This window comes from Varanus komodoensis, unplaced genomic scaffold, assembly GCF_004798865.1.
Source record: "Varanus komodoensis strain SLA01 unplaced genomic scaffold, ASM479886v1 scaffold26, whole genome shotgun sequence".
NCBI lineage: Eukaryota > Metazoa > Chordata > Lepidosauria > Squamata > Varanidae > Varanus > Varanus komodoensis.
In genome coordinates, this window is record NW_025335684.1 from 3,330,441 (window position 1) to 3,347,187 (window position 16,747).

A 16,747-nucleotide genomic window follows, 5' to 3' on the forward strand; every position below is an offset into this window, starting at 1 on the left:
TTGTTTTAAAAAGCAAGTAGTGAGTCCATTATAAATGTTTAAAATGGGGAACAATCAGAGAGCTTCCTTGAGAAAGGGAAGATAAATCAGGAGCGAACTGCAGAGCAGATAGCAAAAGGCTGTGTTTGACGACGGAACACGATTCGAGAGGCTGTTTAAATCCATCAATATTTAAATGCATGTAAACCAGGCTGCCTGGGGAAGGAGAGATCTGGGCTGGAACAGGACTGACAAGAGAAGGGTCTGCGTGGCCTCCACCTCCCATGCGCAACCATTTGACAGAGCAGCACACCAAGCTGTTGCGCAAGGCCATCGAGTGGGAGAGGGGATGCGCTGCAGGAGAGACCCTGGTCCCGGTGCCACCCCCCCGCCCCCCGCTACCAGAACATACACAGCAGGGGCAGGTTTTACAACATCCGGTGTTATATGGGATTTGGGGCTTTCCCCCTTTGGAAAGGACGGAGTTTCTGCAGGATTCGCTTCTATGCCAAGGCAGTCCAGAAGTGATGCCACGGGAGACCAAATTTACGTTTGCTCTCCCCGTGGCCAAAGAAGCACGTTTTATATGTGGGCCTCTGCAAGGCTCTCTTCTCTGTCATCTCAGAGTGCAAGATGGAAGCCGGGCTCTCGCCTGGTTGCTGCCCAGAGCGTCCAGGCTTCCCATTCACACAGAATGAGCAAACTCGCACAGGAACGTGGCCCAAACTGGCGGCGAGAGGATGCGCAGAGAAGCCTGAAGACTGCTCTGCTTCCTACCCACAGGTCACCAGACAAATCGGCTGAGGCAGAGATAAAGGGAAGCTTAGGCCCCTACAATAGTAAGCGGCCTGAAACAATGGTCCAACAGGGAAGCGGGGAATCTATCATCCGGTATCTTCCAAGTTATATGAATATAGGAAGCTGCATCTTCTTCTTCTTCCTCTTCTTCCTCCTCTTCCTCCTCTTCCGTCTTCTTCTTCTCCATCTTCATTTTCTTCTTCTTCATGTTCTTCTTCTCTGTCTTCGTCGTCTTCTTCATGTTCTTCTTCTCCGTCTTCGTCGTCGTCTTCTTCATGTTCTTCTTCTCCGTCTTCGTTGTCACCTCTATACTGCACCACAGCCCACAGTTTATACTGGATTCGGCCATCAGTCCATCTGGACCACTACAGTCGGCACTGACCAACAAGAACTGCAGGCAGGGATTCTCCTCAAGAGGCCATGAATTTAACTTGCAACCTCACGCACGCCCCAGAGCCACGGCCTTCCCTGGACCCCTCCACCTGTGGCCAAGCGGCCTGGTCCTGCCTTGAACTCAGCCAGAAGAGGATGCTGGCCACCAGGGGCAAATCAAAGAGAGCCAGAGCCAGGCCTGGGCATCTCCAGACAGGGCTGGGAAGGAGCCGGTCAGAAATTCCGGAGCTGCTGCCAGCAATGCAGACCAGAGGGAGGGAGGGGAGTTGGGTGGGGGGCTGGAAGACCACCTGCCCAGTCCGCTGTGGCCAAACCATGCAGGCAGCAGGGTCACCCCCTCCCCTTCGACATCAGCTGGGCACAGACAGAAGCTCCCACTGCACCCAGCCCAGCACTGCCTCTGGGGAGGATGCGGCCAGGTGGTCTCCACACGAACTGCACTCTCTCCCCATGTGGGGGGCATGCACTCAGCACATCCCCCTGTTAATCTGAGCAGCTGCAACCCCGCAGCGGCCTTGACGCCCTCCTTATAAATCTCGCCACCGAAGGAGATCCTGAATCCTCCCTCACCGAGTTACCCTGGGAAAAAAACCAGCAAAGAACTCACACAGTTTCCCCTGCTTCTAAAGACTGTCCCAGCCAGCCGCTGACAGCCCCAACAGCGGAAATAAAGGGGCCACAGAGGGAGGAATAAAAACAGAGCGCTTGAAGGGGAGCTGAAATGCGCACGTGGCCTCTGGGACACCTCGTCTCGCCGGAGCCTGGAGCGCGCCCCATTCAGAAGACACGGCGGCACAAGATTCTCTGCAAAAATGCCGCAGCTGAAAGCAACCCCAGCAGGACAAGGCCGAGCAAGTGCGCAGACTGGCGCAGCTCGCCTTCGGAGATCAATAAAATATTCATAGATGAGCTTAAAAAACAAAACCAAATTCTCCTGACAAGTCCGAGCCTGTTACACAGCACAGCCCTGTCAACCTCAATTAAGTAATTCCGAATAGGGAGGGAGAGGCCGTTAATTATGATCCAAAGGTCAGCAGAGACTATCTGGTACATGAGAGCTTCATCTTGGAGAGGCCATGGAGCTCCTGGATTTTTAAAAAAATGGTTGCTGAAGAGACAACCACCAGGCCGAGAGTGCGAGACACCAAACTCTTCTGGTAGCGCAAAAGAGGGTGGAAGGGAAGCTGGTCCACTCATACAGAACTGGATTGTTTCTGAACGGACACGATGCAGTTGTACCTCTCTCTATTCAGTGTGGTGTGTGGCGGGCGACTGAAGTGCGAAAGGGAGTCTCAGAGACATCTCTCTATTTCCTTGTGTTCCGAGCGTTCTGATCGAAACATGCAGGCAGGAATTACAACGGGTCGAACACTGGAAAAAAATGGTGTTCCTTCCCCATCTTCTACATGTAAAGCTCCCAAACATCCATTAAGCCAACCAAAAGGCAGCCAAAAGAAAGGATGGCAGAGGGATCCCAAAGATGTTCAAAACTTTGGGTCTCTGTTCCAGAATCAACACAAGTAATAGGGAAGGAGGGTTTTAACTTCAAGAGCAAAATCCAGGATGACCTTCAAATGTTCACATCAAATCCAGGCATAGCCCGAGAAGGCCAGCATGTGGCATGGCAGTGCGGTCCATTATCTTCCTGGCTGCCACGTGGATTCCATTAACATTCACCTCACTGAGGTCCCCGTGCGCTGCATCTGCTATCTGCTCCACCCCTACTAACGTATGACAGATGGTCCCAATTTTGCCAGGGCCTTCTAAACGGAGCATTAATTTCCAAAAAGGAAAGCGAGGCAGATGCACTTCAGCCACCAGAGGGAATCCTTCCAGAAAACCATTCATTTTAACTGACTTGAGCAGAAAGTAAAATCTAAAATCAAAATGAGGAGCTGCTCCCAAGCGGTTTTTACGTACCCAAAGGGGACATGGAAAGAATAGGTAGGTATACTCATGATCAAGAGAACGCAGATAAACATTTCCACAGAAATATTAAGCAGGGTGATCCTGCACAGTGACCCAGTTCACACACTATTCTAGTCCATAGTTTATTTAACTCACAGTCAACCCATGCATTGCTGCCTATACCACATCTGGCCACTGGGCAACAGAAGGAGGGCTTCTAGCGTCACTTGGCCTTCTGGCTGCCAGCTGCCCGTTTTGCAAAGAGACCGGCTGGTGTTTTGGAGCCAAAGGGCAAGAAGGGAAGGGCTGAGCTCACTCGCTGTACTCGCTGTAAGTGATCGATCATGCAAATAATAAAGCAGTGGCTTCCCAGATCCTTCCCTGAGACCCCACTGACTGAGCCTGGCCCTGGGATCCAGTTGGCAGGTTGCCCCCGGCATGGACTCCAGGAAGGGCCAGCAGATAATGGTCTCGTACGACTCACAGGAATGAGAATGTTGCCGGGGCGGGAGAGGCAGAGCAAACAGCCCTTGATCTCCACTCTGGAACTGTATAAGCAATTCAGGGAAGAAGCAGGCCATCTCAGCAAGCATGTGGGCTGCAGGAGAAGAGCAGCCATCAAAAGGGGGAAGAATCAAAGCACCTTCATTCTATACATCCAGGCATGGCAGGGAGGTTAATTCTTCTCAAACCAGAAAATAAATTCCAGGTTGCAACTCAAATGTAGCAGATGAAATATGAAAGGAATTTCTTTATGGCTATAATGACAAACACATTTCTCCAGCCCCTGCTGTCCATGTTTAATTAGGGTGACGTATGTTAATGACACGGCAGCGCAGCCCAGAGACGTCTTCAGTTGCAATATTAATTGCATTTAGAGAAAGAAGCATGAATTGTGCTTATACAAGCTAATTAGTATGGGTTTGCTAATTAATACTGGAAAGTCAAATTGCCTTTGTCTTGTCAACTACAATTAGCTGGAGCTGTTTAAATTTCTCTCTTTTTTTCAAGTAGTAAACTGACTTTTAGCAGAGAAGTAATTGAATCGTGTGTTGGAACATACTGTGTCAGTTAGCTTAGCAGGTCTATTACCCTTTGATACAGTATTTTTGGATTAGCTTTGGATCCCTTTGGAGAGAAATCTTTTTGCTAAATCTTTTTGATTTTACGGCCATTCTCATCTTTGTTATGTGGTGGCGTTTTGTCTGATGCTGCTCCCCAACCACCCTTTGGCTCTGCTTGGAGAGCCCTTTTTGGGACTAAAGGGAATGCAAAAAATATGTGTATAAATACTGACAAACACACACTGCCGGTTTTAAAAAAGGAAGAAAAATACTCCAGAGTCATGGAGCCAACATGGAGTTGCCAAGTGGAGTTAGTGCAGCCATTTTAATATCTCAATTAAAAGCCATTCTTGCGTCAGATCTGAAAGCAGTTAATCCTCTAGGAATGACTATCCATGGCACAGTTTGACACCGCTGGCATGTTTTCCTTCCAGAAGGCCCAGTGTTGGAACTGCAAAATAGTTACATCCCAGCTGAAGGACCTTGGCATGTATGTGGCAGCTCATTACAGAAATCGCAAGGGTGCCGGCAACCAAAATGAGAGCGCATTAATAGAGCTGTCCGGGCGATTCTGAAAGCAGGACAGGGCAGGAACGGTCGGACTGGAGTCTCGTGCCAGATTCGGTCAGAGCGGGCCCACACCTCTCCCTGATGCTCCATCTACGGGGCGTTCTATGGTTCACCTGGCACCCACGCTTCTTTCCTTTCGGGGTCAAGTGAAAACCTTTTTATTCTCCCAATATTTTAATTGTTGATATATTTTAACTGGTGGTTTTATACTTAATTTCAGATGCTGTGCCCCTCCTGCTCTAATTTCTATTTTTATTCTATCTTATTAATGGAGTTGTAAACCATCCCGAGATGTCTGAAATGGGATGGTATGGAAAAGTTTTAAATAAATAAAGACGGAAATGTATTTAGATTAAATATGCATCCTGTGGTCATTTTCTAAGGATAGCAATGGCTTCCACCAATCATGTATTTCCGCTCCTACAGCAAGGGATAAAGTTCACTGCTCACCGAGCTCACATGGGCGTGGGGGTCGCCCTTTGGGAGCTACAGCTCCGTGACAGAGGACTTCCTTCCCACGCCATCCTGACATCTCCCAGATCAGGTAACAGGTGCTGGATGGCACCTTGGGGGACTTCGCCAGTCACAACAGAGAAATGTTTGATGAGGTCTAAGGCAGCGTCTCTCCACCAAGATGGAGCCATTAGTGGAATCCTGGAATCCAAGATCAGGCGATGGAGCCAGGAGATTGAGCTTCAGCTGTGCCAGGCCAGGTGATGGAGAGCGGAGTTTTGGCACAAGAGGAGAAGATCCTGTGGCACACCCAGGTACGAGCAGGAGAGACCACGTTCTCAGCTGCCGTCCCAGGCCTGGCGCCCAACTTCTGTGCCACTGAGGACCTTATGGCAACCCGTAATTTCCTTTTCTGTGCCCCGAAGTGGGTTCTGAAGCCGAAACACAAACTGCCTGGGGTGGGGAGGGGGTCCCGGGCTATGTCCCACCCAGTTACGAGGTTCATGACTGCATCCACCTGTAATTCTAGCTCTCCAGACAGAAAAACCTGTTCAGTCTTTAAGACCGTGTGACCCTTCCAGTGGCTAGACAGCAGGCAGTTCCAGCAACTGGTATTTAACCATGAACCACAGTGCATACAGCACTTTTGCCGACTGCTTGTGCTGCAGGTCACTTGGCTTCTAGGAACAGGAATTCAGTTTGCCATGAACTTTTTTAATGCCCATGCAAGCCGTTTGCTGCTGTTTAGGTTCTCTGGAGCACAGAGGTTCTGGCCATGAAGCCCAAAACCTTCTCATTGTCAGCTCTTGAACTGCCAAACTTTGAACCGCTCCTTATGTATAAATATAAAGAAAGCAACGGGGGGGGGGGGGAACGCAGCGTTGTTGGTTCTTCCAGCCCAGGACTGGACTGCCTGGGGTCACATGCCTGGGGTCACATGATCTAAGCCAAGGAACAGAGGGAAAGCGGAAGAGAACTAGTCTTATAACTGCCACTTAATCACAGCCTTCACCCCCTTTTAACGGTCTTGATAAATAAGCAACTAGAGAAAACATTTGACAGTATACAAAGGACCGCGTTTCTGTTCACAGCCATCGGGGGAATCACAATTTATTTTGGAATATGACAAGCCTATTTTCCTACTTTAATACTTCAACATTTAATCACGGAGTATCAAAGTTTTGAACAATGTACCATGAAATGCGCAGATCTTTAAGCCATGAAATAAGTGCTCCTTTCCTGAAAATTAAATGCAGCCCTCAAGCTCTACTCCCAAGCAGCATGTCAAAAGGAAAAACGGTGTTTATCACGGTGTGGCACCATATGATCCCTCTCAGTGCAATGCAGGATTCGCCAGGAACAGCGGCCGGGCCTGCCTCTGCGCAGGCCCCAGAAGGAGATGGGGCAAGGCTTGCTCACATCCCCACTGGGGATCGGCGCCCCAAACATGGAGGAGAACTGCCAGGATTTATAGGAGACGTACATGCAAGCCCATGCGCAACCACACTTAGCAAGTTGTCTCCCTTCCGGTTGCCTGACTTGGAAACGGAGCTGGGAGAAGCAAAGAGAAGGGCAACAGAAACCATCAGGTGGCTGCACAATTCCCCCCGCAACTAGTGAGTGTCCAGCTTAGAAAAACGGTGAATGGGGGGAGGCATCAGAGGGGTATTTAAAATAATGCTCGGTGCAGAGAAAGTGCAGAGGGAGGGGTTTTTTTTCTCCTCTCCCCTACCACTCGGGCCCAGGGGCATCCCAGGAAGCTGCAGAACGGTTGGGACAGACAAGTCTTCACACGACATACAGCTGAGCTATGGAATTTGTTTCCACGGCCACCGTTCCAGATGCCTTTAAGAAGGGACTGGGCAGAGGAGGAGGCTCTCCGTGGCTACCAGCCGTGCTGGCCACGTGCTTCACCAGATGCGACATGCCTGCACACGCCAGTTGCTGGGGCGAGAGGAGGGCTTGGCCCCACCCTTCCTGAGGGGTCCCGTGGCCAGCTGCGTTGGCTGTGAGCCTGAAGTGCAGGATTCGGTGGCCCTTGGGTCTGAGCTCACGGGGCTTTTCTTATGTTTCAGAGATGCAGCAAGAAAATGCACGTTTCATGAAGGCACCTGCTTTTCCACTCAGATGAAGCAAACTTGAGGAGCCAGGTGTGCTCTCAAGACGACTTCCGCCCCAGTGAAGGGTGTTTGCGAAGACGCCGTGTTTAAATGGACGGCTGGACGTGGCACTTGATTCTTGCTGCCACGCTGAAGAACGGAACAAGCAAGCAGGGACCGGCCAAATTGCCGCACTTACCATGTCTGTCTGTTGCTTCTGATTCCCTGCTTCTTCCAAAGCTTGGGACAACTGAGCCTGCGAGAGAAAAAGAAAGAAGAGACGTTGCAGAGGACAATGAATATGAAGGAAAACAGAAGGAAGGGGTGGAAGCGAGCTTAATGCAGCGCAGTGGTACAGAGACAACGGTGAACGGAGGTCTCTGGCCCAAATGGTTGGTTTGGAATCACGGACCGGCTTTCCCATCCTTCTCCCAAGCTAATAAATGAATAAATAGATGCCAAAGGGTCAAAAGTGCTTCAGGCGTTTCTTCCACAGTGTTTTGCAGGCTGGCAAACCACCTATCTCAGCATGCACCTTGAAGAAGGGTCTCCAGGAGAACACGATGTTTGCGCAAACAAAAACACAGATGCGCAATGCAAAAGAAAAAGGCAATAGTTACGTGTTTGCTTTTTTCTTATTTTCTGCAAGAGGGACAAAACGCTGCGGCAATATTCTGCCTCAAATACTACATTGCCCTGGCTTCGGGATCCTGCTGCCCAATCGTGCTGAAGGTCTGGCCAGCTCTTAATGTGCAGGTGGCATTGCCCTATGAAGCCTTCACTGGAAAGTCCTCGGAAAAAGAGAGAGACAGAGACAGGGTAGTGGGGGGGGGGGGGTAGCATTCCAATCTTGTTGCAAAGAAATGGCATGAAAACTATTTCTTCTTCTTTTCCTCCTCACCTCTCTTCTCCTCTTTCATGAGATCGTAATAGAGACCCACCATCTTCCTGGTGGCTACAGAGAGAAGTCTGAAGGATAATCTCAAGAGATGCCACAAAGGCCTCTCCAAACCTGCCTAAACAAACCCAACAGGAATGGAACCCTTTCACACAAACCAATCCATGTCCTTTCAGACAGCTGTTCATTAAAACTCTTCGGGGTCTTTTCCAAGGCTGCATGAAACCATCTTTACAAGCACAACTCTCCAAAACAGGGGCGAACGGCGAGTCCTTCAGAGAAGTGGCGCTGCTGGGGAAGATGGGACCTCCAGCCGTAACAGCCAACCCAGGCGTAACACAGTGAGAATCACAGTCCCGAGAGCGTCATGTAAATAGCGTGGCTCTGCTCTGCAGACAAGCACCGCAATTATGAGCCTTCCTCGGCCGCGGGATCCATGGGAGCTACCACTAAGTCAGAGGAGCTGGCTGTGCCCAGCCTTCAATCATACCAGATTATTAAAGGAAGGGGAGCTCAAACAAAACGCTTGCAAGCCTCATAAAATCCCAGATCCTGGGGCAGGAAGACAGAAATGCACTCATTAAACACTGCGGGATGTAGCTGCTCCTGTGCCAATGACGGAGAGGGGCAAGAAGGGAGCCGTGATGAAATCGCTGCCAGGTTTACACCAGGCGGCTGTGTGTAAATACATGGACGCTTGGAAGCAAACTCGGCCCCAATATTTAATCAGGCTGAATCGTGCCGGGAGTCAACAGTGTGCCGTGAGCAGAAAGATTTGAAGTTTTTCTTGGCAATGAGGCTTGCAAAGTTCTTCAAAGGCAGGGTTTGCCTTGACTGGGGCACCACGAACACACCCCGAAAAGCAAGGAGCCTGCTCCCCAATACGTGAGGGTGCCCCAAATGGGTTTCTCTGGATTGCCGGGTCACCTGGGCAAGCTAACACCGGTTTCGCTCTGCCCTCAAATTTACAAGCCAAAGACTTTTCAACCGGACGTGCACCGAAGCTTGACACACACAGAGTTCGGGCTGACTGACCCTACCTGACCCGCCAACAGTCCAAAGGTGGCGGCTGCGACCCATCCAAGCACCGCCAGGCACTTGCCAGGTGAGATGCACAAGGCCTCCTTCCCTTCCGCTCTAGGATAGGGGAAGGGGGCTCAGCATCTCTCTTCTCAATGTGCAAACTATGTATTGCAGCACCAGGGCTGGCGTAAATACTTCCTGATGCTGGATGCAGCTGGGGATTGGGAGGACTTTGGAACATGTGGGTCCAAAGCTTCTCCCAACCCGCCCTCACTTTTCTTGAAGTCAGAAGTCCAGCACTCAAGAGCTGTGCAATAGGGAACTTCCTAAAGGAGTGGTGAAGGGGGACTGAAGGACAGGCGGTGCCCACCAAAAGGAGATCTGACTAATCCAATTAAAAGCACAACTGCCATTCAGGCCCCTTCCTTCCACATTCAGTGAGAAATAGGCATTAGCCTCGGCTGGGGATCAATAGATTTCTGTTGGGCTCCATCATGAAACTGTCAGTTGTTCAGTGGGACAGGCATCTGGGTCCCTCTGATTCTCTGGTTCATTTCAGGACCTGGGTCAGCGCTCCTGCAGCTAAGGTTGGGCAAATAAGTCCAGCGGAATCTGAGCGAATCTGACATGTGAGGCCCCCAGAGTCACCCTGAAAACTCCACCCTAACCCCAACGTGGAGTACTGACCAACGGGAGGCCACGGGGTGCCGTTCTGGCCCCTCTGTGGCTCAACATGATCATAAATTACCTGGATGAAGACCATGAGAAGGTCTTCGTGTTCACAAGTGAAACCAGCGTGGGAGAACTTTTACCTTTGGAGAGGGAACTAAGACTCAAGGTGACCTTCACAAGGTATAGAACTCAGTCAAAACTAGCCAAATATGTATCAACAGAAATAAAGATTAACTTCTACGTACATTTGCACAAATCCAGCGTGGCTGATACCTGGCTTGAAAGCAGGACATGTGGAAAAGATCTCAGAGCAATTCTAGGGCTTAACTGCCAGAAGAATACTTTCGGATTATAAGAAGAAATGGCAGTACTTTTTGAGAATGTTTCATCCTGTGTAGTGCAGCGCCACTTAAGAAGAACATTGACAACTAGAACATGACTATGTTCTCAAGACTAAACCCCCTGAGGAAAGACCGAAAGAGCTAGCTAGGTTCAGAGCAGAAGAAATGTTTTGAAAGAGTGCCGTACAGTGGATGGAATGACCTAAAAGCCTCTTTTGTTCCTCTGGATGGTAAGACCCAAACCATCTAATGGTTCTGATTTCTTAAAAAGGATATTTAAGCTAAATATTAGGCAGAATTTCTGCAGAATGCAAGCTGGACAAACACCCACGCGTGGCAACTAGCTCCTTGTGACCTGGCTGCTTACAACGGGGGCTGCAATTAGTCTGATCCCGGCTTTGCTTCAGGCACTCACCCAGTCTCCCATTTGTGTGATTTCGGTTAGCCTGCTTGCTCCTTGTCTGCTGACTGCTCCCATGCCCATGTGCCAGCCCCCTGACACATGGACCTCTTGGCTCCGACCTCAGCCTCTGCACCTCCACTCATCTCAGCTTCGATCTGGATCTTCCAGCGGCCTCAGACTTCCATTTACACCAATCACATGGGTCTCTACAGCCCAGCAACCTTACTTGGCCTGCAGGGAATAGAGGCAGAACTGCTTTAAAAGCAAAACCCATGGGGTGGAGAGGAAGAAAAGCCTTGGAAAGACCCTGTGGAAAACTCTTATTCTTGCCCAATATGTTTTGGAAATTATACTTCCGTTCACTGGAGGCCTTTTGCAGAAAAGGGTAAGGGGGAGGGTGGTCTTTTCAGAACCTCTAAATAGAAGAAAAGTGGCCCCCAACAAAAGAAATTTTAATTTCCAAAATTCGTTGACCCATAATAGATGGCCTTCTGCAGGCACTGAAGATTTTCTTCTCATACTCTCCTGTTGGTTCGCCTTCCATATACGTGCCTTCCCCTCTTTTTGCCACTGTTCTAAAAGCAGAATGTCAAATATGGAGGGAAGACGTAGCAAACGAACAGGTGAAGCAGGTACGACATGGCTGAAAGAAGAAGGGCCGTGAAACACACCTGTAACTGGACGGCTCCAGTAAGGCAGGTTTCCAAAGATTCATCGCTGGAAGCAGGACCCTCCCCTTTTCCCACATTCAGGAATTCCTCATTAAGTTATCCCTCCCTCCTGAGCCAAAGGGCAAGCCCAAAATACTGGATAATATGTTTTATAATTAGTTAACGCTTAATGCATTTTTGGACATGCATTTTAAAAAGCCACCCTGCTAACAGAATGGAGTGTTTCTTTTGTCCGCAAGATCTCACTTAAATTGACCTGCAACTGGTTTTGGGTGACTGCCTAATAGGCAAATCTGACTTGAAAAAGAATGATCATGGCGCAGGTGTCACAGGAATGCTGAAATGTTAGATTCTGGGTCAAAGGAAAGGTCTGCGGTCAGGAAAGCCCTGGGAGTCTGCTAGCAAAGCTTATTCACATGGTGCACTTTTCCGCTGGCAAGGAGGGCTCTGCACAGTCACTCAGCCCCCATGGAGAGACCGGGAGTGTCATGTGCGAGCGCTCGGATGAGATTCCCAGGTGCGCACAAGAGATGGAGGGCTCCGGTGGGAATGGCGGCTCAGACTCGGAGGAGGGGAGGGGAGAGCTGACCCGCCCGTGGCTCAGAGGTCTCACTCTGATATGGGAGTTGTTGAGACTAGGCAGGCCCAAACCCTCCCGGTGAGCCAGCCTGAGTCAGCTCTGGATCAGAGCACTTCAAGGACCACCAGTGCCCCCTCCCCCCCCCCCCCGTTGTGGGAAAGAAGCTGCAGAAGAGGCTGGGGAGGGGTTCTCGGGAGAACTTGACTTCCCAGGAGATGTGGACGTGAGGGCCCTCGATGTACCTGCCGGCTGGACCAAGTAGGGGCTCAGTGGGAAGAACGCCGGCATGCCCGCTTCCACAGCACACCCCCCCCCCAAGACTGCCCCCGAAGGGTTCATGAGCAGAGCTTTGGGTGAAGGGGAACAGAGAGAGAGGTCAACTTTCCACCTGGAGTGCGCGTTGCGGAGTTTGTGAACACCTCGTAGCTGTGCGGAATAAAGACTCTTTCAATAACTACTGAACTGCTTGCCTCGTTTGGGAAGGGACGCCCAGCTCACGGCCAGGGGATGGAGACAGTCTCCACTTCAAGCTTTCTGACGGAGCTGCAACTGCCGAAAGGAAGGTAAAGGGACATTTCCTGCCACTCCTTTTCTTCCCAGACTGGGTCTCCCTGACCAGGCGAAAAACAGCCCCCACCTCCTCGCAAATCAGCGGGACTGGGGGCCAGCTGCGCAGTTCGGTGCTGTTTTCTGGAGGCCTTGGGACCGATCTTCAGTCCCGCATCCCTGAGGATCTCAAGGCACAGCAAAAACCAGGGAAGCTCCGATCCTTCCCTTTCCATCTCACGCTCATGATAAAAGACAAGTCGGTCGGTCAGTCGATTTTTCCATTATTACTGAAACAAACTGGAACATGCCCAGGTAACTATTTAAAATTCCTCCTGATGCAACAAAGAAATCGGAATGCTGTTTTTTTAATGCAACAAAAGGCCAGGCCAACATCAGCAAGAGGTTTAGCTCCTGCTTAAGCAGCCAGCGGTATGCAGGCCTAGGAATTCAATTTGGGTGTTTATTAGCCTTTTACCATAAGGTCACAGACCCAATACGAATCCTTCCACAGAAAGTGGTTTTGAAATGAAACTCAGTCAAGCCAATATTTGGGAGCCAGTTCATTGTCTCTGCGTTTTCGACAGAACACACCTCACAAAATAACTGCAGACAAATGTTATTGCAGCCCCTTGATTAAAAAACGAAACTTCAATAAGGCCAAGCAAGGGGATGCTTGCTATGAAGCTGCGGGACATTTTCCCCTCCCTTTTAATCTTCCTCTCCTGAACAGGGCTGGGGAGCCAGGGATCCTCCAAATGTCACTGGAAAAATTCCCATCTGCCCCAGCCAGAATGGTGCAGGATGATGGGCACCGGAGTCCAACAACATGTGGGAGGCCAGCAAAGGCAGGGCACCTGTGCAATTTCCTTTCGTCTTCTCCTGACTGCAGCAAAATCACATGAGAGGCAAGCCAGGAAACGAAACAGCTTTTGTACAAGGTGCTGAGTTTCCAACGACATTACGGAAGGGAGCTGACTGCTCACAGCACTTCTAGCTGAGAATTAGATATTCTGATATTTAGTGGAGAAATGTGCCAAATAGTTAAAATGGTTGTTTTTACAGGACAGTGCGATATATTTGCTCTTTGTTCTTATACATGAGGTTTTCATACGTCACTATCTTCCACGGGGAGGGGGGACTCCAAATTCAAACAGCTGTGAACAGCTCATTTGTGTGGGCGGAAAAGATTGTGACAAAAGTAAGTTCCAACAGTTACCCGGCTAGACTTCAGTTTATTTGCATACCACGATTCACTGTATTAAAATATTGTGAAAGCTGGTAGGAAAAGTAATTTCCACCACCCAAAGATGCCAATTTATAGCACTGTGGAAAAAAATTCAACAGCTACTGGAAGCTACTCAATTAGTCTTTTCATATTGCAGTTGACAAAAAAAAAAAATCCAATACACTACAGATTTAAAAAAAGGACTCAGAGATAAACCAGGACGAGTGACAACATCCTGCATAATAACACTACCATGCCCGGCAGAGTTTTGAAGAGCTAGATTAGCAAAGATCAGGATGTGATGATGCATAACTCACAAAATTGTAGTCAAAACTGTCGTTATTTCCTGCATTTTCTAGCATTTAGCTGTCTTTTGGTAGCTACCAGTGAACCATCTCCACGTCCATCTTGCGCAAGTACTCCCCTAAAGCGGCTGGTGGTAATGGAAATTCATCCTTATCGGGTCACAAAGCAAGGGCTACAATAGGAGCTCGTTATCTCACTTGGAGATGCACCCAAAAACTCACCTGAGAAACAAGGAAGACGTTTAACATGTGCTAAGCCTTTTGCAGAGTGTTTCAAGATTCCGAGAGTGATGTTTTCTCCAAAGCAAGCCATACAGGTAAAAGGCGAGGGAACTACTTTTGCTACTCCAGCTATCGAAAAGAAGGAGTAGTTTTGCTACCTTGCCAGGGATAAGACAAGCTTTGCTTTTTGCACTTATCACAGAAAGGTGAGCAGGGACAGGTGATTGATCACCACATTTTGAGAGCTGATACACACCTACCAGGGAAATCGAGCTCTGTTTTGATATACTTGTGACCTGTTGCACCCCGAGAGCTTCTATCAACAGGGTGTACTTGCTCCTTGCGGAGTCAGGAAGGCGCATCTTTGGGACCGGGGTGACTCACATGTCAACGACTTCCTATTCCACTACCTGAGATGCAGAAGACACTGCAAACCCAACGGCCCAGTTTAGACATCACAACAACCCAATGTTTGTTTCTAAACCCAGGTTAAAACTCTTGGTTAGCCAACAACCCAGAATACCTGGTTTGCACATCAGAATCAACAACTGAGTTCCAAGACATTCTTGCTCCCACTTGGTGTGCAAAATCCCAAGATTTTACAACAAAACAAAAAATGGAATTGTTGCGACACGTCGAACGGGATCATAATATAACTTGCACCCCAGGAAAGACTCCCAGACTCAGGTCTCCATTTATTGATATAAATTCACAGCCTGCCCAATTCCAAAGGCTACGAATGAGTAACAAGTGATCTACCGACGCTCCTTTGAAATGTCAGAGAAGGATGAAAGCAGGAACTCCCAACACCAGAGCTTGCTCATTTACTCTTCCTTGTTTTCCTTCAAAAGCCTTGGCTGCATGGAAGACAAATGCGAAGATCAAAGGCTCAGCAAGCGTCTTCTGGGAATCCTGTGCTTTGCATCAATGCGCACGCGCGCGCACACACACACACACACACACACACGGCGTGGCTGCTCTCTTCCAAACCGATGGCACCACAGCCTCGGGGGAAGCCGCATGCTGCCAAGCGAAAATGCCAAGCTGCGGCTCCCTCGATGGAAAAAGGTAACATGACTGATGAAACTCTGCCAAGCCAACTGCTACTGGAGCTGCATGGCAGCCAGAAAGGCATCTTGCAGTCACGGCTGAGTGAACCTTTGATGCTGATGGACTCCAAGGGAGTCGTTCAGCATCTCCGGAACTCCACGGGAGAAGCCTGATGCTGAAGCGCTCTCCTTCTGGGCACACAAATTGTTCCCATCGCACAAAAAACAGCTGGTAAATTTGCATTCCTAGCAGGCAAAACAAGGGCACCCCGTCTGTTGACTCTGCGACCAGCTCGACATACGTGGGCGTTCGGTCCAATTAGCAACCTACCGGAAGCCTCCCTCCTCCTCTTCCCTGGCCAAAACAGGCGGAAAATAGGGCTGGCGCTGCCCCAGGCCTCGGGATACCTGAGCGGAAAGGGAAAATCAACACCTTCCCACCAAATGAGCACAATTTATGATACCAGTAGGCAGGAAAGCAGGAGAAGCTCGCAGCCAAGCTGCATGAGGTCTAAGGAGCAGCAGCGTAACCGGCCTGCCATACATACTCAGCTGCTCCTCCAGGCCAAGGTTGGGCAGCAGGTGCATCCAAATCCATTGGAAGAGCCCTGGAAGATCTGCAGAAGGTCCGCCATGCGCCTGTTTGGCAATAGTTTCAAGACATTATCTGGATAATTCTGCTTATTAAAGTGAGTTTATTCATCGCAACTGTCTATACATAAGTGTGCCTTCTCTTTTAAAGAGACCATGGAAATGTTCTCTTAGCTGGTTGTCTTTGATACTATAACCCTGTGCAGACACCTTTCTATACTGCCTAAGAGCTGAGGCCCAAGAGCAATGGCAAACATTAGTCCGTAGAAATAAAGTGTGCTTGGGTAGGGGAACAGTCCAGAGGCAAATCTGTCAGCACGGCCTTCCCCCCGCTCAGTTCTACGTCCATCCCTAGCCGCTCTTTTGCACTCTGGAGTGCTAATAAAGAGCACCTAGAACCCCGACCATTCCTGCTCCAAGCTTCAGATGGAGCACATCTGGATTCTTGTGCCGACATCCTCTTCTACCCCAGCCGCGTGGATTCTTGCAACTTTTCCGCATGGATTCTTCCCACTGTGCAGTGGCCCATTTCCAAAGAGAGATGCCCTGATTTCTGTCTATCTGGAAGCTCTGTTGCCTAGTTCAAAGTCCATGGAAGCTCGGCCAGCCTGGGAGACTGAGCAAGAGAAAGATGCTTGCTGTTTTCTCCTTGTTGTGGGGAGGGGCGTAATACCTTGCAGGCACTTACAGAAAGCCCCCTACGAAGACCTCGGCAGTTATAGGTGGCCTGTAAAAACATGTTTGCAATGCATGGCTGTGAAAGTTGGACCTTAAGGAAGGCTGAGCGCCGAAGGATCGAGGCCTTTGAATTGTGGTGCTGGAGGAGACTCCTGCGAGTCCCTTGGACCGCAAGGCGATCAAACCGGTCAGTCCTAGAGGAGATCAACCCTGACTGCTCTTTAGAAGGCAGTGAAGATGAAAGATGAAACTGCAGATGTAACTCAAATACTTTGG

General features: G+C 49.6%; 1 protein-coding gene across 1 annotated transcript in view; it reads right to left on the bottom strand.

The window, feature by feature from the left end:
* The window catches only part of MAD1L1 (mitotic arrest deficient 1 like 1), a 365,974-nt gene that overhangs the window by 189,251 nt on the left and 159,976 nt on the right, over positions 1–16,747 (bottom strand). Inside the window, exon 13 of the mRNA XM_044433287.1 lies at positions 7,464–7,520. Within this exon, the coding sequence (XP_044289222.1) occupies positions 7,464–7,520 (57 nt within the window). The remainder of the gene's footprint in view (positions 1–7,463; positions 7,521–16,747) is intronic.